At 36.8% G+C, this 20,705-nt stretch overlaps 1 protein-coding gene and 1 long non-coding RNA gene across 3 annotated transcripts in view; one reads left to right on the forward strand and one right to left on the reverse strand.

Moving 5' to 3' along the window:
• Positions 1-12,299, reverse strand: part of LOC143663187 (uncharacterized) — a 71,480-nt gene extending 59,181 nt beyond the window's left edge. The window contains exon 1 of the long non-coding RNA XR_013165852.1: positions 12,002-12,299. This is a non-coding gene — a long non-coding RNA (uncharacterized LOC143663187). The remainder of the gene's footprint in view (positions 1-12,001) is intronic.
• TMEM33 (transmembrane protein 33) overlaps positions 12,134-20,705 on the forward strand; it is a 28,458-nt gene continuing 19,886 nt past the window's right edge. The window contains exons 1-5 of one of the 2 annotated variants that reach the window (XM_077136757.1): positions 12,134-12,256; positions 12,443-12,514; positions 15,691-15,785; positions 16,258-16,445; positions 20,075-20,142. In XM_077136757.1, coding sequence (XP_076992872.1) covers positions 12,470-12,514; positions 15,691-15,785; positions 16,258-16,445; positions 20,075-20,142 — 396 coding nt within the window. In that variant the 5' untranslated portion in view covers positions 12,134-12,256; positions 12,443-12,469. Of the gene's footprint in view, positions 12,261-12,442; positions 12,515-15,690; positions 15,786-16,257; positions 16,446-20,074; positions 20,143-20,705 lie in introns of both variants that reach the window. The other variant, XM_077136756.1, reaches the window with a different exon arrangement.

Consider the following 20,705-nt stretch of genomic DNA (forward strand, 5'->3'; position numbering starts at 1 on the left):
GGAGAATGTTGCATGAGCACTAGAGAAGAAAGTATGTCTAATATGTCTATTAGGTCTATCCATTTATCAAATTGTTTAATTTCTCTATTTCCTTGTTGATCTCCTTTCTGGTTGTTCAATCTATAGAGGAGAATGGTATATTGAAGTCTCTTATTATTATTGTTGAAACATCTATCACTCCCTTTAGTTCTGAAAATGTCTGTCTCATGTACTTTGGAGCTCCTTGATTGGGAGCAGAAACATTTATGATTGTTATATCTTCTTGGCGAATTGTCCATTTTACTAATATATAGTGTCCTTCTTTGTCTCTTATGATGTCTTTAAATTTAAAGTCTATTTTATCTGATATTAGTATAGCTACTCCTGCTTTCTTTTGGTTACAACTTGCATGGAACACCGTTTTCCATCCTTTCACTTTAAATCTATTTGTATCCTTGTGTCTAAGATGAATCTCTTGTAAGCAGCACATAGCTGGATTATATTCCTTAATCCATTCTGCCAATCTGTATCTTTTAATTGATAAGTTTAGTCTGTTAACATTCAAAGTTATTGCTGTTAAGGCATTTCTTGAATTCACCGTCTTATCTTTTGAATTTTCTTTGTCAGATCTATATATTCTTTTCCCTCTTTCTCTTTTTATCCTTTAAGATACCCTTATTGATACTCTCCAATTCTGTGTCCTCCTCCAGACCACTCTCTCCTGTCTTTTTTTTTTCAACTGGCAGAACTCCCTTTAGTATTTCTTGGAGAGCCAGTCTCTTGTTGACAAATTCTCTCAGACTTTGTTTGTCTGTGAAAACTTTAATCTCTCCCTCAGTTTTGAAGGACAGTTTGGCTGGGTACAGAATTCTTGGCTGGACATCTTTCTCATTCTGGATCTTCTTTTTCTTTCTTTCTTTTCTTTTTCATGGGCAGGCACCACTCCTCCAGTATCTTAAATATATCATACCACTGCCTTCTTGTCTCCATAGTGCCAGTTGAGTAGTCTGAACTCAGCCTTATGTGTGTTCCCTTGATTATAGTAGATTGCTTTTCTTTTGCCACTTTTAGGAATATCTGCTTCCCTTCACCATTTGACAAACTGATTAGTATGTGTCTTGGGGAAGACTATTGGGATTTATTCTATTTGGAGTTCATTAGGCTTCTTTTATTTGCATATTTACATCCTTTATAAAGGTTGGGATGTGTATTAGTTGCTAGCTGCCAGAATGCAATATACCAGAAATGGAATGGCTTTTAAAAGAAGAATTTAATAATTTGCTAGTTTACAGTTCTAAGGTCGAGAAAATGTCCCAATTAAAACCAGTCTATAGAAATGTCCAATCTAAGGCATCCCTCCAGGGAAAGATACCTTGGTTCAAGAAGGCTGATGAAGTTCAGGGTCTTTCTCTCAAGTGAGAGGGCACATGGTGAACACAGTCACAGTTTCTCTCTCAGCTGGAAGGGTACATGGTAAGTGCAGTGTCATCTGCTAGCTTTCTCTCCTGGCTTCCTGTTTCATGAAGCTCCCCGGGAGGCATTTTCCTTCTTCATCTCCAAAGGTCGCTGGCTGGTGGACTCTCTGCTTCGTGGTGCTGCAGCATTCTCTGCTCTCTCTGAATCTCTCATTCTCCAAAATGTTTCCTCTTTTACAGGACTCCAGTAAACCAATCAAGACCCACCCAAATGGGTAGAGACATCTCATCCCCTAATCCAGTTTAACAACCACTCTTGGCTAAATCACATCATCCAGGGAGATGATCTGATTACAGTTTCAAACATACAGTATTGACTAGGGATTATTCTACCTTTATGAAATGGGATTTTGATTAAAACATGGCTTTTCTAGGGGGCATACATCCTTTCAAACCAGCACAGGATGTTTTCCCCCATTATATCCTCCACTAACCTTCCTAGTCTTTTACTCTTCTATTTTTCTTCTAGGACATCAATGATTCTTATATTTGTAAGCTTTGTTTTGTCCACCATTTCCCTGAGATCCAATTCAAAATTTTCCATCTTTTTTTTTTTTTTGCCATTTGTGTTCAAAATCTGTTATCCTCTCCTCTTGTTCACTTATTCTTTCTTCTGTCTCTTCAGCTCTCTAGTATGCTTTATATTTGTTCTACAACATATAATCTCTGTGATATCTGCTATTTTTCTATTATTCTTTCAAATTCCTTTTTATGCTCTTCTAATGTCTTTTTGATCTCCTGTATGTCATTAGCCATCACATTTATTCTTTTTAGTAAAGTTATATGGACATCTTAGATTAATTGTTCCAATGTCTGTGACTCCTCTGGTGTTTTTATTTGGTCATTAGGCTGGGCTATATCTTTCTGCATCATGATATATTTAGTGATCTTCTGCTGTATTCGTGGCATTTAAATATCTTGAATTTACTTTGGAAATTGATTTCTTTCAGTAGTCTAAAGATCTGTATTTGTAGGAAGGATATGGAGCAGGATGTGGGGCATGGAGTGGGGCATGTAGTGGGGCACAACAGTGCAGCGATGTGTTGCAGCGAAAGTATAGGCCCAGGTTGGGACTGCTATGTGGGTGTCTGTGAGTGTGGGTGCCCAGTGGCAGGGAAGATGTGGCTGTGCAGGTCCATGGGTCTGGGGAGCGGGGCCCTGGTGTGCGCTGTTATAGGGCACAGGGGCACTTTGTGCACATACGCAGAGCTCAGGGGGGTGGGTTGGTGTTGAATCTGCATGGATGGGGCCCGGCAGCGCCAAGAGGTCGGGGTGAGGTTGCACGACTGTATGGGCTGGGGTTGGGTGTAGCCTGGGTATGGAGGTAAGTGCCAGCAGCTTTTATGTGCTGGTGACCACCTGCAGGGGTAGGGAGGGGGAAGTAGGGCTCGGGAGGGACAGGGTGAGACTGCACTTGTGCAGGAGAGGTGGACTGTGCTGGAGCAGGCAAGCACATACTTGGGGTGGGGATATGGGGACGGTATGGGGGTTGGTGGGTCAGGGCTGCTTGGAGCTCAGGGAGGGGTCCAGGTGACTGGGTTAAGGTGCATGGGGTATGGGGTAGGTCACAGGTCGCAGGGCTGCACCAACGAGGATAGTATATTCAGGGAATGTGGCTTGGTTTACTTCATAGTCTCCATCTCTGGTCCATGCACTCCTGAGGGCTCCAGGCTTCCCTCATTAATGTTTTAATGTACATTTCTCTGATTTTAATGAGACCAAAATCTTTTCATATGTTTAAGAGGGTATTTTTGAATTAGAAAATTTATGGATTTAATGGTAATCTGAATCAATCTCTTGAAAAAAGATGGAAGCTGTTTTACATAATCTTAGAAGGACCATCAGTCACCAAACCTTTAAATATTTCCAAATGAATAATTTTTACTAATATTGCATGAATGTGTTTTAATTTAGAATAATTTTCAGCTCTGACAAATAATCCTGAGAAACTTTTATTTCTGTTTGGTAATCCACAATGTTTAAAATCCCTATACTCATTTTATAATCACATACTAGAAGCTTTATCAAGCATGTGTTCAAATATATTTTTCAGTGTGCTTTCTATTTTTCAGTGTATATTTAATATTTATATTCTATACAAAGCTTTAGACTACTGAAGGAACTCAACGTCCAAAGTAACCCTATCAACATATTTACAGGCCACGAAGACAAGAGAAGTTCAGCAACCATATGAAGATGCAGACAGATATAGTGCAGCATAATGACTAAATTAAAACACCAGAGGAGACACAGATGTTGGAACAACTAATCATAGATGTTCATATAACTCTACTAAGTAAAATAAATGGGATGGCTAATAACATGAAAGAGATCAAGAAGACAGTAGAAGAGCATAAAGAGGAATTTGAAAGAATAAATAGAAAAATAGCAGATATTACAGAGATTAAAGATGCTGTAGACCAAATAAAAAACATACTAGAGACATACAACAATTAAAGGTAACTTCCTCAACATGATAAAAGGCATATATGAAGAACCGATAGACAGCATCATATTCAATGGTGAAAGGCTGAAAACTTTCCTCCTAAGATCGAGAACAAGGTAATGATGCCCTCTGTCATCACTATTGAACATTGTACTAGAAGTTATAGCTATAGCAATCAGGCAGGAAAAAGAAATAAAAAGATTCCCAATAGGAAAGAAAGCAGTAAAACTTTCATTATTTGCAGATGACATGATATTATACTTGGAAAATCTTGAGGAATCTACAACAAAGTTACTTGAGCTAATAAACAAATTCAGCAAGGTGGCATGTTATAAAGTTAATATGTAAAAATCAGTAATATTTCTATACATAAACAATGATCTAAACAAGGAGTCAGTTAAGGAGAAAATTCCATTCAAAATAACAACTAAAAGAATCAAGTACCTAAGAATAAACTTATCTAGGGATGTAAAGGACTTATATACAGAGAACTACATAACATTGCTAAAAGAAATCAAAGAAGATCTAAATAGGTGGTAAGACATTCCTTGCTCATGGATAGGAAGGTTACATATAGTTAAGCTGTCAATCCTCCCCAAATTGATATGCAGATTCAATGCAGTACCAATTATAATTTCAACAACCTACTTTGAAGACTTGGAAAAGCTAGTTACCAAATTCATCGGAAGGAAAGAGTCCCTGAATAGCTAAAAACATCCTTAAAAAGAAGCCTGAAGTGGGAGGATAAACACTCATTGATTTTAAAATGTATTATAAAGCCACAGTGGTCAAAATAGCATGGTACTGGCACAAAGTTAGAAGTATTGACCAATGGCATCTAATCGAGAGCACAGAAATAGACCACCAACTCTATGGTCCGCTGATCTCTGACAAGGCCCCCAAATTCACTGAACTGGGACAAAATAGTCTTTCCAATAAATGGGCATGGGAGAACTGGATATCAATAGCCAGAGAAGGAAAGAGGACCCTTACCTTACACCCTATACAAAAATTCACTCAAATTAGATCAAACATCTAAATATGAGAACCAGTCCCATAAAACTCCTAGAAAAAAATGTAGGGAAACATCTTCAAGACCTAGTAATAGAAGGTAGTTTCCTAAACTTTACATGCAAAGCATAAGCAACAAAAGAAAAAACATATAAATGGGAACTCCTTAAAATCAAATGCTTTTGCGCCTCAAAAGACTTCGTCAAAAAGGTGAAGAGGCAGCTAACTCAATGGGAGAAAATATTATTTGGAATTCACACACCGGATAAAGGTTTGACATCATGTATACGTAAAGAAATCATACAACTCAACAACAAAAGATCAAACAACCCAATTGTAAAGTGGGCTAAAGATATTAATGGACATTTTTCTGAAGAGCAAATATAGATGGCTAAAAAGCACATAAAAAGATGCTCATTCCCATTAGCTATAAGGGAAATGCAGATGAAGACTCAATGAGATATCACCTTAAACCTATAGGAATGGCAGTTATTAAAGACACAGGCAACTATAAATGTTGTATAGGATGTGAAGAAATTGGGACACTTATTCACTGCTGGTGGGAATGTATTATAGTACAGCTGCTATGGAAGACAGTTTGGCAGTTCCTCAGAAAACTAAATATCGGGTTGTCCTCTGAGTCAGCAATACCACTACTCGGTATATACCCAGATGAGCTGAAAGCAATGACACAAATAGACATTTGCACAAAATGTTCATAGCAGCACTATTTACAATTGCCAAAAGATAGAAACAATCCAAGTGCTCATCAACAGGTAAGTGGATTAACAAAATATGGCATATACATATGATGGAATATTATGCAGCAGTAAAATGAAATGATGTACTGAACCACATGACAAGATGGATGAGCCTTGAAGACATAATCCTGAGTGAAATAAGCCAATCAGAGGATTATAATACAGAAAATAAGGGACCTAAAGATACACAGAAGTTTAGATGGGTGAACATTAGCTAATGAGGTTGAATTTAATTGTAAGGGAATAGATAGAAGTGAAAGCAGTTCACTAGTGGGTCTATAAGTAATATTACCATATTGAAGTTGAACACAATTGAAAGGATTTATATAGGCTCATGTGTACCACCAATTAACACTACAAATATAATGTTATTGCATGAAAAATATATATTTATATTCTAAAGTTTAGACCACTGAGGATTCATGTTTAGGAAGTTTTCATTTGAGGCTATTTATACTTCCAGTGGTTGGATTCAAAGTACAGTTCTATAGTTCCTATTATATGCCAGACACTGTGGCAGGAAATTTACATGGTATCTCATTTACTACAATAATCCTATAAGCATGGTGTTCTTATCTCTTATGGCAACCATGGAAGTGTACCACTCAGAACGCCTTTCAAGAAAACCAGCTGAAGAGAGCATTACTGATTAACAGCTTGGGGCTTCCACCACTTCAAATTTACTCCTGTGTTTGCATAAGGCTACTTGCTTCCATCCAATGACTGAGCCCAATTGCTCAGCTAGAACTGAGCCATTCCCACTTTCCATGGGATTCTTCTAGCAGGCACATTTGGCTCAGCGATTCTCCATCAGCCATAAGATTTTCTCAGGGATTCTCCATCAGCCATAAGATTTTCTCAGATTGTGAGGTTCTTTATACCTTCCTTTACTTTCTCCTTTTCTGGGTGCCAGACATCCATTGCTAACTGAAGTTCTGTCTACTTTTGCTTCACCTCATTATCATTCACAGATGTTTGCCTCAATAAATCCCTTGAATGTTTAACACTTTCTTGGTGTCTGCTTCATACAGAATACAAATGGACACATTCTCATTTTACAGATTGTGTTAGGGTTCTCTAGAGAAACAGAACCAATAGGAGAGATCTGTAAATATGAAATTTATAAAGGTATCTCATGCAACTGTGGGAATGGAAGAGTCCAAAATCTATAGGGGAGGCTGAGAAGCTGGCAGCTCCGATGTAGGGTCTGGATGAAGTCCACAGGAGAGACTAGCTGGCGGAAGAAGTGAGTCTCTTTTCTTCCTTAAAAAGCTTCAATTGGTTGGATTATCTCACTGTGGAAGACATACCTTAGTTGATCACAAATAGAATCAGCCACAGATGCAATCAACTGACTGATTATTTAATCAACCAGCCACGAAATATCCTTGCAGCAATGGTCAGGCCAGTGCTTGCCTGACCAGACAACTGGAATAATCATTTGGACAAGTTGACACCAGAACCTAACCATCACACAGATTAAAAAACAGTTTTGTAGAGAAGTTGAATATCTTTCCCAAGGTTATACAAACATTGCTATAGAACTGCCAGTGTCAGAACCAAACATAATCTTTCTGATATTAAAGTCTATATCCTTTCCACTGCATCTTTTAAAATATATAATTAGAGAAGTTGCGGGTTCCAGGACAATTATGCACAAAATACAGGACTCCCGCACACCACCACCACTAACACCCAGTCTTGTAACATTGGTTACAGTTGATGATAGCTTAATTTTATAAACGTGCTATTAACCATAGCCCATAGTTCAATTTAGGGTTCATGTTTGTGCACTGCATCTCCATGGATCTTTTCCTTGTTTGTTTTAAATTTTTTTCACTGAAATTTATAACATATTTACAAAACAAAGAACAAAAAAGGCAATAATTTTCAAAGGACACTTCAGCAAGTAGTTACAGAACAGATCCAAGTGTTTGACATGGGATCATGACATCGTCTCATATTTTTCCTTCTAGTTTCTCCAAACCACTGGAGGCTAGGAGTATTAATATATATTCAGCAGCCATATTCATTTGTTAAATTTCATTTTCTCTGTTATATCTCCTCCTTCTCCTTTAATCCTTCTCCCAATCTATAGGACTTTTTCATGTTGAGAAGGGGTATCCATACTAAAGGATAGGGTGATGTAATTAATCAATAATCCTGGAGGGGCTGACCCTCTGAGTTTCAGGATTTATTTAATTTAGGAACCCGCTGGGGATTATATGTTCCAGGAAGACAAATCTAGTGCATGAAACCTTTACAGTCTCAGTTTGAGCCCAAGGTATTAAGAGTCAACAGGACTGATGTTGATTGGGGTTTAGCAAACCATGGCAATTAGCAGTATCTAACTGAAATTTGCATAACAGCAGCCTCCAGAATAGAGTCAGCTCCATTTGATCTTTCTGGGTCACTAATGCCTTATCTTATTACACTTCTTTTCCCCTTTTAGGTCAGGAAAGTGTTGTGTATCTCGGGTTACCCGGGCCAGACTCCACCCTGGGAGTCATGACCCACGTTGTCAAGGAGATTTTCACCCCTGAATGCTTGTACCACGTAGGAGGGCAATGATTTTCCTTGCAGAGTTGGGCTTTTAGAGAGAGATCACATCTGAGCAACAAAGAGGCTTCCTGGAAGCAACTCTTAGGTCTCCATGGATCTATTTAAACAATTTTTAATTTTATTACCATGTATATAACCCAACATTTCCCCTTTTAATTACATTCAGAATTTTTTATAGGGAATGTTATTTATATTGTATTATATCATATTAGGAGACAAACACAGGGTAAACCATCGTAAAGGATGCTAAATTTGATTCCTTGGTTGAGGTGTTAACTGACATGTTGCTGCATAGAAAACAATCCTCTGTCCTTTTGTAATTAGCTAAATAAATTAAATAAATGATACTATGGACCTGTGTGAATATGATCCCCTAAGAACATTTCATACATTAGTTTAGCATTCACTGATTAGTCTTTCTAATATTATTATTAGTATTTTATGACCAAATTTTATGTATGTATATATATATATATATATCTTTTTTTTGCAAAACAATGATATATTTATTTAAACACACACAGAGGACATTCTCAGATAAGCATAATACCCAAGGCTCATCTGGTAAAGAAATATGGCTTTGTACTTCTTATTTGCACAATAAAATTCTGCCTTGGTAAACTGAGAAGAACCAAAGAATATTTAAAACAAAAGCAGAAAGCCACATATACTAATCATATAACAGATTGACCAATAAATTGAAATTCCATCAAAAACAGATTATCTGTTCATATGAAACTTAACCCTGCAAAGGATAGGCTAAGCCTACTTAAAATTAGGCCTAAGAGTGACCCCCAAAAGAACCTCTTCTGTTGCTCAAATGTGGCCTCTCTCTCTCTCAGCCAAGAGGACAAGCAAACTCACTGCCCCTCCCCCTCTCTATGTGGGACATGACACCCAAGGGTGTGGACCAGAAGGCACCAATGACAGAAATCCCAGAATGAGCTGGGACTCAGCACCAGGGGATTGAGAAAACCTTCTCGATGGAAAGAGGGGAGAGAGAAATGAGACAAAATAAAGTGTCAATGGCTGAGAGACTCCAAACAGAGTTGAGAGGTTATCCTGGAGGTTATTCTTACGCATGAAATAGATATCATCTTTTTAGTTAAGGCATAACAGAGAGGCTGGAGGGAACTAACTGCCTGAAAACTCAGAGCTGTGTTCCAGCAGCCATGTTTCTTGAAGATGATTGTATAATGATATAGCTTTCGCAACGTGACTATGTGATTGTGAAAACCTTGTGTCTTATGCTTCTTTTATCTACCTTATGGACAGATGAGTAAAATATAAGGATTAAAAATAAATAAATAATAGGGGGAAAAATGTCAAAATGAATTCAGTAGATTGAAATGATAGTTATCAATGAATGGGAGGGGTAAGGGGTATGTATGTATGAATTTTTTTTCTATTTTATTTTCTTTTTCTGAATTGATGCAAATGTTCTAAGGATGATAATGATAATGAATATCCATTTATGTGATAAAAAGAATGTTCATATTGTATGTTGATTGGTTTTATTAATAAAAATAAAAAAAATAGATTATCTGTGAGGCATCTCATTCAGACAGGCCAGGAAAAAAATACAAGATGTATATTTTATACATGTGGGTCTGTGTCTTGTTAAAAGTTGTTTTCCCAATTAATGTTTACAAATAATATTTAGGAAAGACATAATAAGAAAGATAGTCTGTCATTCAATTTATTGTAAGAGATGTCCAACTTTTTTGATGCTCAATTGCCACAAAATTGAAAGGCAGAAATGCATCTTGCAATTCAATGTGTGGCACTATACTTCCTTAAGTGAACATCATGTTGTTTTAGTTTCCTTGGCTGCTCAAGCAAAAACCATGCAATGGGTTGATTTAAATAATGGGAGTTTATCAGCTCATGGTTTTGAAGCTAAGAGAAAGTCCAAATCAAGGATTCATTCATGCAATGCTTTCTTTTGGAAGACTGGTATTCTGGGGATGGCTGTCAGTGATGCTTGGTCCCTGGCTCCTCTGTCACTTGGCAATGCATTTGGTGGCTTCTTCCTTCTCTTCCAGATTCCATTGACCTTCAGCTCCATGCCCCTCTTGGCTTTCTCTCTGAATTTCATTCTTTTATAAAAGCCTCCAGTAACAGGATTAAGATTCATCCTGATTGAGATGGGCCACACCTTAACTGGAGGAACCTCATTAAAAGGTCCATTTTACAATGGGTTCACACCCACAGGAATGGATTAAGATTAAGAACATGTTTTTCTGGGAATGTACAGCTCCAAACTACCACATGTGAATTTCCTCCATACCTCAATTTTTAGAAATTATCCTATTAAAACTCATTCAACTAGTTAAATGTTAATTATCTACTTTTCTTTCAAATCTTGACTTATATTTCACCAAGTTTCTGCTTAATGTTCGCATAGCATTGGCCCTGACTTGCTGCAAAAGATATCTCTGTAGCCCAAGTTGGCAGAACATCATTCTTGTGAAGGCAGGACAGAGGGACTGAATGGGATAAAATTTAAGAGCATGTTTTTCTGGGGTACATATAGCTTCAAACCACCACAGACAGTAAAACATATACACACAGAGGCAGATTCATAAGTGATTATAAGAAATGTTAGAAAGTGCTAAGTACGAGACAAATAGATAAGTGATAAGTGAGTGCAGAGGAGGTGGAATTCTAGCTCAACTAGGGGGATAAGTAATCCTGAGGAACTGAACTTGGACAGTGGCCTCAGAAATAAAGTTTACCCAGCTTCAAGAGCACTCTACTTGACTTCTCAGCTATAGGTGACTAGTAATGGACTGCCCATGAATACCGGAGAATATAACACATCTGAAAAAATTGAAGCACTACAGGTGCATTGATTTCCAAGTGGGGTACCAACTGCCCTGCATGTAACTTCTCCCTTGCCTTTCCTGCACACCCATATCTGTCTAGTCAGTAACTAAATCTTGGATGCCGACGATATCTTTCCTTTTCTCTTCCTGCAAAATCTCACCTCGATTCAGAAGCATCTCACTGTTTTTCTCCTATATGGATGTATCAACCTCCCAAGTTAAGCTTTTAGCTTGCCCCTCTGAAGGTCCTCAACTTGGGTGCCAGAGTGATCTTTCTAAATCTCAGGATGTCATGCTTCTGCTTACAATTGTACAGTGGGTCCCTGGGACTTTCAGGGTCAAGTTCAGATCCTTTCCTTAGCACACCCCTGCCTGCCTCTCTAGTCCAAATCTTCCATAATTCCTTTACTGGCACCTTCCTTCAGGTCATACGGAGCTAGTCTTTTGACTCTGTCCTGTTGCTTCATGTACTTTCGGATCCTCTGTCTGGACTCTTCTTCCCCATTTAACCAACTTTTACTTGTCCTTCAGGACTCAGGGCCTGGATTACCTTTTGTAGGAAACCTTCCCAGAGCCCCTATCATTTAGGTACCCTTCTCTGCCCTCCCACAGTGCCTTCCTATACTTAACTCTGCTTCTGGCCATACAAACTGTGCTGTGATTTCGATTTACTTGTCTGCCTCTCCGTTTTTCCATCGTCAGTGCCAAGCCCGGGGCCTTGTCACATAGCAGGCCTCATTAAATATTTGCCGAAATAATTAATTAATATTAGAAGAAGAACCACAGGGCTTAGTGAGCCCCTGAATAGAGAGAGTGAGATGACGTTTCTGAGTCTTCCATAATAGGTAGTTAGATTTGCTTTGGACTTAGGCAGATAGGAACTTTTGTGAGCTGGAGATAAGGGAAAAATTGTTTCGTCAGCCTCGCTTCTTAGCTTACCCGAACCAAACCTGAAAGTGGGTCTCCGGGAGGCCAAAGGAGACAAAAAACCACACTTCCCGTCATGCCGCAGGTTATTCCTTCCGTTCCCCCACCTTAGTCACCGCCTCTTTACCACGGAAGTGAAAGGAGAATTTCCGGGTTTGGCAATAACCCGGTACCGGCAGTGTTGGAGCAGTCCCTACGGCCTTGCTCGGAAGCTCGGCCTACGCTATCCTCTTTCTGGAAACCCAGCTTTGCTCGCGGCAGTGCCGGGCAGGTATTTCCCGGGGCGGTGGTTGTTCCTCTGGCAAACCACTGCACCCGGGCGGGCGAGACCCTTCCTCTGAGGAGGCTTGGAGTTCGGACGGGGCGTGGTGGTTCTGTGGCCAGGGGGCAGGGGTGTGGTTACTGTGTTGTGGACCCGGTGCTGACGCTTTGTCTCTTTCTTCGTGATCGCAGCGTCCCCTGACGCGTGTGTGAGTCCCCATGGCAGATCCGGCCCCGAATGGCCCTCAGGGGGCGGGCGCAGTGGTAAGTGAGCGTTCAGGGTCTTAGGATTTGATCTACTAGAGTTAGGATGGAGCAGAAAGTGTTGCAAACTGGTCCCGACGGGCTCCAGAAGCTCCGTGCGTTCGGGAAAGGGGTTTGCGAGATGGGTATAGGATTGAGGTGGGGAAGGGGGGATTGCGGGCGAAAATATTAAGGGAACTATAGCCTTCTGTTTCTGAAAAGATAACGGGCCAGCCTGTAACAGGTAGCCCTCACCTGTGTGACATGGAAACTGGGCCTTCTTGCCTGTTTCCGCTGTTTGCTCTCTGATTGTCATAGCTGCAAGGTTGAAGATGCCATCTGAGGTTGTGCCGTGACACAACGCGTCTCATTCCGCACAGTAGTACTTGGCAGACAACGTTTCTGCCTATTTTGTGCTGTTGGGTAGAAATTACCCAAAGGGCGGAGAGCGGTTTTGTTTTTTTTCTCCTTACTTTGTCCTTACTTCTTTACGAAGAGAAACATACTTTTATAACGCCGGTCTGCAGCTTAGTAGTTATTTATACCGGAGCGTTATTGCCCTACTAGTGTTAAACTATCTGTGTAAATTGGGCGAATCGTCCTTTCTCCTTTTTTTTTTTTTTTTAAGAGTATGCAACATCTCTATTTGCACGTTTTTCTTTTGCTGAACCGTATATATCATGATAGTAATTCATAAATACTTCAGTATTTTACGTGTCCTCAATTCATTGATCACATTTGGGAATTTAACATTAATGACATATTATTACTTAATAGACAGTTCATGTTCAGATTTCCTCATTTGTCCTTTAAAATTGTTCTGCCCTCATGCAGGATCTAAACAAAAAGCGTGCAAGGCATTTTCTCTCCGTATCTTTTTAGTCGCTATATTCTAGAACATTTTGCCTTGCTACCCACGCCCTCCCCCTTTTTTGGCTTCCATGACATTGATTTTTTTTTTTTTTTTGAGTTCAGACCTGTTGTTTTGCAGAATGTTCCTCAAATTGAATTTAAATTTTTTTCACCCGACTCATTTTGGCAGGACTATTAAGTAAGTGGTATATGATACATAACTCTGTATATAGTGAGAATGTATTTCAGGAAGCACTTTATGCTGATTTGTCCCATCATTGAGTATGTTTGTTTGATTAAAATGGTGTCTATGGCATTCTCCATTGTAGATATCTTTCTCAATTAGAACGGATTCTATAGCATGGTACTTAGGACTATGTGTATTTTCTGTTCCTTAAGAATTTTTCACCCAAAGAACTACTGATGTTTTTTATGAACTATTTGTTACTGTGGTGGCTAGGCCCTTTGCTCTTAAAATGTAAACCAATAAAAAATTTTAAGCCGGTTTTATTGTGAAATAAATTACATATACAGAAAAGTATATAAAACTGAAATGCATAGTTCAGTGATTTATCACAAAATGAACACCCTAAATAGATTTAAAAAAATGTTCTAAAGTTAAATTCAAAACTTAATTGTAGACTCTGAGTGTTTGTAGAGAAACTGAACACAGTAAGCTAACTTCATCCTTCCACTTGATTACTGCTGATCAGAGGAGTCTTAGTATGGTAATTTTTGGATAGAATAAACCAGAGGCATTTTCATATTTCTGAAATTACTTGCATATGATGAAAAAAGATATGCAGTAAAAGATCTTTGAATTTTTAAATGTACTTGAGTGAATTTTTTCAAAAATTTGGGTATGTTTTTCCAAACAATTATTAGGTTAGATGGCTTGGAGCAGATTTTTAGACCCCAGGTTAAGACCCATTAGTGAGTTTTGAAATCAGTTAGTGGCCACAAACAACTTTTTTTTTTTTTATTAGGTAGAATAGAAAATATCAAAATCCACCACGTGTGGTAAGAATAAGTATTGTTTTGTCAAACTTGTTGACTTTATATACCTGTATATTATATTGGGTCTTTTTGTTTATTTTCACAGTCCTGTCTTGAAATTTAGCAGTTCATTGAGTGCTAATTGTTTCTCATTCGCCAATTTCCTCTTCTTCTAGATAACATTTTTTCAACTGTAATTTTATTGAGATATATTTCATATACCATACAGTCCATCCAAAATATAAAATCAGTAGTTCACCATATCACCACATGGTTGTTCATTCATCACCATGGTGACTCTTAGAACATTTCCATTACTCCAGAAAAAGAAATAAAAAAAAAAAAAACTACAAAAATCCCACACCCCTTATCTCTGCCACTCCCCCTCCCCTTATTGACCCCTAGTATTGCATTCTACCCACTTTAAAAACATACATATATTGGGTCTAGATGTAAAAAAATATTTATGCCTTGTCAAAAAAGTTTAAAAACCACTTTAGAATTTCCTATCAGCCACATCTTGAATGAGGAAACAGATTTTAGGTTATTACTTTATTGGTAATGGACACATAAATTGGAAAAAAGCAGCAAAGGAAAATATTTTTTTAATAGATAGAATGAGAAAAGTTGGAGAAGAATGTACTATTTGTATGTTTTATCTAGGACCACTGAAATTAGGTTAAGAATTATGGGGGAGCTTGGAGGGTATGGAGAGAATCATGTAATCAGAGATGCACTGGCAACCTTATTTATTTAGAGCACATTCCTAATGCCAGGCCCTTGTGAACCTCGGCAAAAGGTCCAAAGACTCATGAGTTTAATACTGAGCAACTGTTACCTTGGTTTTATATTTCTTCGTTGTAAACTGTATTTAATCCAGACTGATTTAATGTGATATCTTCCTACGCAAATTTGAGACTTATTCAGATCTACGCAACTTTGAGATTTTTTCCAAGAATAGGCATTATGGTTCTCTTGAGAGCAAGTGGTTCTTATTTAACTCTCTTTAAAATAGGTGAAGCCAGTATTACAAATGTTGGAAGAATACAGACAATTAGTTAAAATTTCTGATCAGATTTTTCTTTCCTTATTAGTCTTTTAGTTTTTTTAGATGTCATCTGATATTTTTCTATTTAAATACATCCTGTGCCTGCACATCAAAATAATGTGTTTAGACTTGTTAATAGGTGAAGCAGTTAATTGCTTTAGAGTTTTCACTTAATGTTCTAAAATCAAATGTTATAGCATTGTTGAAACATTTTGAATAGGAATAAAAATATATAATCTTCATCCTTAAAAACGTAACTTGAAGACTTAGTTTACTACAATATTTTTCTTTTTAAATCTAGCAATTTATGATGACCAATAAACTGGATACGGCAATGTGGCTTTCTCGCTTGTTCACAGTTTACTGCTCTGCTTTGTTTATTCTGCCTCTTCTTGGGTATGTATTATACTTATTTCTGCCTTTGATATTCAGTGACTCAGTCAGCTTTTATGGGATGCCTTTTAGGTGTAAAACTTGTTAAACTGTAAGGGGATTAGGGCTAAAAACACAAGTCCTATCCTTAAGGCACTAATAATCTAGTAATATGTATTGCAGAAATATTTTTATCTTGTGCTTTGTGAATACTACCATCAAATTGAAAATCTTAGAAAAAAATTAATGGGTGGGGATGAGATGAGTTCATTTTTTTTGCATTTAACTTGACAGAAAGAATGAATGCTTAATAAAATTTAATTGGTCATATAAGTGATTCTAACTAAGAAGGTAGAATAGGTTCAAGTAATTTTTTTTCTATTGACTGTTAAATAATAGATTTAGGTGTTGTGCAATTCTGATGCAATTCACAAAGGAGGAAGACACATGGTAGTTGTTTACATCTCAGGGTAACATCTCTTCTGGTAATTTGCAGGTTGCATGAAGCAGCAAGCTTTTACCAACGTGCTTTGCTGGCAAATGCTCTTACCAGTGCTTTGAGGCTCCACCAAAGATTACCACACTTCCAGTTAAGCAGAGCGTTTCTGGCCCAGGCATTGTTAGAGGACAGCTGCCACTACCTGTTGTATTCTCTCATCTTTGTCAACTCCTATCCAGTCACAAGTATCCTTTTCTACCTTTTTTTACAATGAAAATGCTTTAATGAAAATGCTGCGTAGGCATATAGGAGATCTCTACTGATTATTTTTTGCTATATGAGCTATTCAGCAAGGATGTTCCATGAAGCCTGATTTGTTTACTGAAACTTTATTTGAATGAAGATGCAGTTAGTATAAGCATTTCTGACTTTAAAATGTGAACTCTTGATTTTGATGAGCTGAGCTGGGACTTTATTTATCTTTGTTCTCACCTCATAATGCTTCTCTGTTAGCAATGGATATTTAAAATTTTTAGATTCAAAGTACAAGTCAAGGCAGGACTTATTTTAACATTAAGTTTTCTTTCATTTAATTCACATCTTTAGGAACGTGTTCAAGTATCTTGTTTTAAAATAGAAAGATCCTCAGCTCTCCTTTCTTAATCCCCAGTGATCTGGAAATAAATGGAAATTAATCAAGAAATTGTTTAAGTAGATAATTGGATAATCAATCATTAAATCAAAAAACAAAATAAGGAATTGGTATGTGCTATGGTTAGAGTAGAAAATAACATATATAGATAGTCCCTGACAGATAATGAGATTGAAATAACTCAATTGGAATTTGTATGTTTACATATTTCACAAGTGGCGTGATAGGGGGTGTTATTCCACAAAAGGACGGGGAGGCAAGGGAGCATTTCTTGCAGTTAAGTAAATTTGTGAGGCACTGGGTTAAACATTGTTAAAGGTTTCTTTACTGTAGGACCTATGATTTGATAATGTGTATTGTGAGACTGAAACAGTTATCTGTGTTTCTTAAACTTAACCATTTTTTTCTGTGAAACACACTTTGAGAAGTGCTCCTTTAAGAGTTCTTTAATATTTTGATACAACTGTGTATGATAAAATATGTCATAAAGACTAAACATTACACATATATGTGTTTGTGAAGTACCAATTTTAAATAGATTGTTTATAAGTCTTGGGTAAGGACAAGAGACTAGGAGAAAAAAAATTTCTTTGGCTCCTGTTTTGCTAATATGTAGGAACTTAATTTAATCTTTGCAACACACTGAAAAAATCATTGAGCTGCATATTACTGAGGCTTAAACAGTTTAAAATAACTTCCCTCACATTATTCTAGCTAATAATTATAATGCTGAAAAGGTCTGTTTGATTAAAAGGCCTGCCTAATCTACAGTTAATAGATGAATAACACCTAAGTGTAGTTTTAAATATTTCTGTTCAAACTTGAGCAAAGCTACATATATGTGTATATGTATATTCTGTTTAAATTCCTTGGTTTACCAAGAAAATGTAAATTGTTTGGAAGGCTAATATAAAGTTTTTCATGTTTCAGTTCCTAGGTGTATAATATCCCATCCTAATTTGCATTGTTAGTTTTTAGGTAAAACTCACTAGATGATTGTTGTACAATACTTAACAATGATCACATTTGTTTGGTATATCATTGGATTGACCTACTTTTGGCAGCTTTGAGGTTCTTTGGAATCACCAGTACTAAAATTCTTGGCCCTTTAAGTTAAAGTGGAAGTTATATAGAGGTTCTTCAACCTATTCTATGTAGTAGCTTAAAATTTCTCTGTAGAGAGAAATAGAAATAACAGAGACTTTCTTTGAAGATAATTGATAATATAGAACAAATTGAATACATCAATAATGATCTCTGAGCAGTGACTGGCACAGAGCAGGTGCACGGTTTCGTTGAGTGAGTCCTGAGGTGACACCATAAGAGAGCTGTCCAGTGAAGACAGCCTCTCTGTGTTTTCTATGCAGTTGGTTTGCGAGCCCCTTTCTCATGGAAATGTTGACAATCAAGAATTAGGTATTCCTGAAATTCTTACAGAGAGGAAAATACTGAGCAGTGGGAAAACGTAAGCTAGTAATTGGCAAGAAGTACTAATCCAATGCCTAAAGTAGCTTGGGTTTTATATTAGTAAATAAAAGGGGGCCCAAAATAAAATTACAAAGTTGTATTCTGATCTTTGCTTTTAAAAAGATCATATATTGTCCTTGCTCTAACAGTGACAGGTACTTAAGGTTTAAATTGTAGACTTTCATCCCCTTCTAAATAGTTCGAGTGGCTTTGAAAGCTGAGGCTATGAGTCTCTGATTAAGGATTTGAGAACTGCAGAAGTGACAGACTCATTAGAAATCTCTAGCTTTGATCTCTACAGTATTCATCTGACATAGTGTGAAACTTGGCCTAAATGAGGTCAGTTAGGGACAGAGCCAGAACCAGAACCCAAGTGTCTTGACTCCCAATTCAGGGTTTTGTTTAAGAAGCAACAGAGTTTTATAGTTCATGTAAAAACACCTGGGAACTAGTCAGTCCCCAGGTTTCTATACACCCTGTGAGAGTCCATAAATGAACTTCGTTGGGGAATGTCAATGGATACCTAGAAATTATATATAAATGTTTGGGTGCTTGAGCATTTTTTTGAGGAGAGTATGGTATCATTTATCAATTTCAAAGGGGTCTATGATTCTTTAAAAAGCTTCAAACTGCTTATATATATGTGGTCTTTACTCAGGACATTGGCATTTTATTACATAGTTGTGAGTGCAGAAAATAATTGATCAGGATATTAATTTGAAGAACTCTATTACTGGAAAGTTAGGGTTTTTCTGTACTTGGGTATAGTTCAGTATATTTCTTGCCAATTGGAAATTAGGAAGGTTTGGAGCCTATTGACTTATGGTTATAATGAATTTGATACTCAAAATTGTACTATAGCAGTCACCATTTCTTGTCATGACAAATCTTCAATTAGCGTAGAAAAATATAATTGCTCATTTTCTAGGAACCTCTAATATTTTTAGGATAAGTATTTTGCCATTTATGATTCACTAATGGTTTATATCATTTCATGGACATAACTTCACCCTGGCAGAAATTATGGTGAAAAATGGGGTCTTTTGAACAATTTCTATTTTTCAAAAAGATGAATGGAAACTATATTTTTATCTATGACATAAATCTGAAAATTAAACTCAGATATAACAGTTCTTTGCTTATGTTTGGGATTAAACTGATGAGATTCTCAATTGACCATATACAAATATATACTGTCTTTTTTTATTTGCACACATTAATTGTAATAGCTTGACAGGTTCAGTATCTTAAAATAATAGGGTCTGTTTCTAGGAAAGGAATAATAGATCATTAGTTGAGGAAAAATTTGAGAGCTTCTCTGTAAGACATTACTTCTGACTTATTCTTGGCAGTTAAGATTGGCAAAAGCATCACAAAAGTCTGCCTCTTTATTTGAAGGCTAAGTTTGAAATAGCCAAGATGGGTCACTCTCAGTGTTCGAGGCGGTATTATTTCATCCTCTGAGATGGCCCAAATTCCAATTGAATTTAGCAAATATTTACAATAAATAATAAATGGGGAAAGTTTTTTTCACTATTAACTTTCCTCATAAAAAGTACTGTGAACTTTAGAAAGTAAAATAGTCTATGTTCTTCCTTACAGATAAAGCTTCATTTGGTTATGTAAATCAAAAGCCATTATACTAAACTGTTTCAGTAGAGATTGTCTCGCATCTGTACACTTGGACATAATACATAGCTTGTTTTGCAACATACTTGGTGAATTTTAAATGTTTTCCTTAATTGTTTTCTTCAGTGAGTATTTTTCCAGTCCTGTTGTTTTCTTTGCTTCATGCTGCCACGTATACTAAAAAGATCCTTGATGTAAGTAGAACAACGTTTGTTTTTTTGACTCCTGGATTAGTAATAGTTGACATGGACTTGAAAGTTTCAAGACATTTTGGCTTTTATCACAAGTTTCTTTATTCTTTAAAACTTTATTCTGAATTATTTAGTTATTTGAAAGTTTTAAGTTTTTTAATTGTTGAAGATTTTGTAGATAAAGGATTTTTCTTAAAATGACTTCCAGTCTCTAGACGAATTTTCTAAGTATGAGATATATTTTTAAAATTTTTGAAATTTGAAATAAATACATATTTTAAAAAGTCATACCTTGTAAGTTTGATAAGTTATACTGTCAGAGATCTCTTGTTCTGTCAGTGCATATTAGCTAAGTAAAATTAGACTGTATCTCTTTTTTACACTAATGTTCAGAACTCTGCTTTCTTAAGAGTTTTCTTATTGCTTTGTTGGAACACAAAGCCTAGCTTCAGTGTCCCAGATAGATTTACTTCATATATACTGAAAATGTAATTAAAATATCCAACTCTCTGTTTCATGTTGGCCATTTTCTTTATCCCTGTAATTCTTTGGTCTCAGCAGTGATT

Source organism: Tamandua tetradactyla, chromosome 19, assembly GCF_023851605.1.
Source record: "Tamandua tetradactyla isolate mTamTet1 chromosome 19, mTamTet1.pri, whole genome shotgun sequence".
Lineage (NCBI taxonomy): Eukaryota > Metazoa > Chordata > Mammalia > Pilosa > Myrmecophagidae > Tamandua > Tamandua tetradactyla.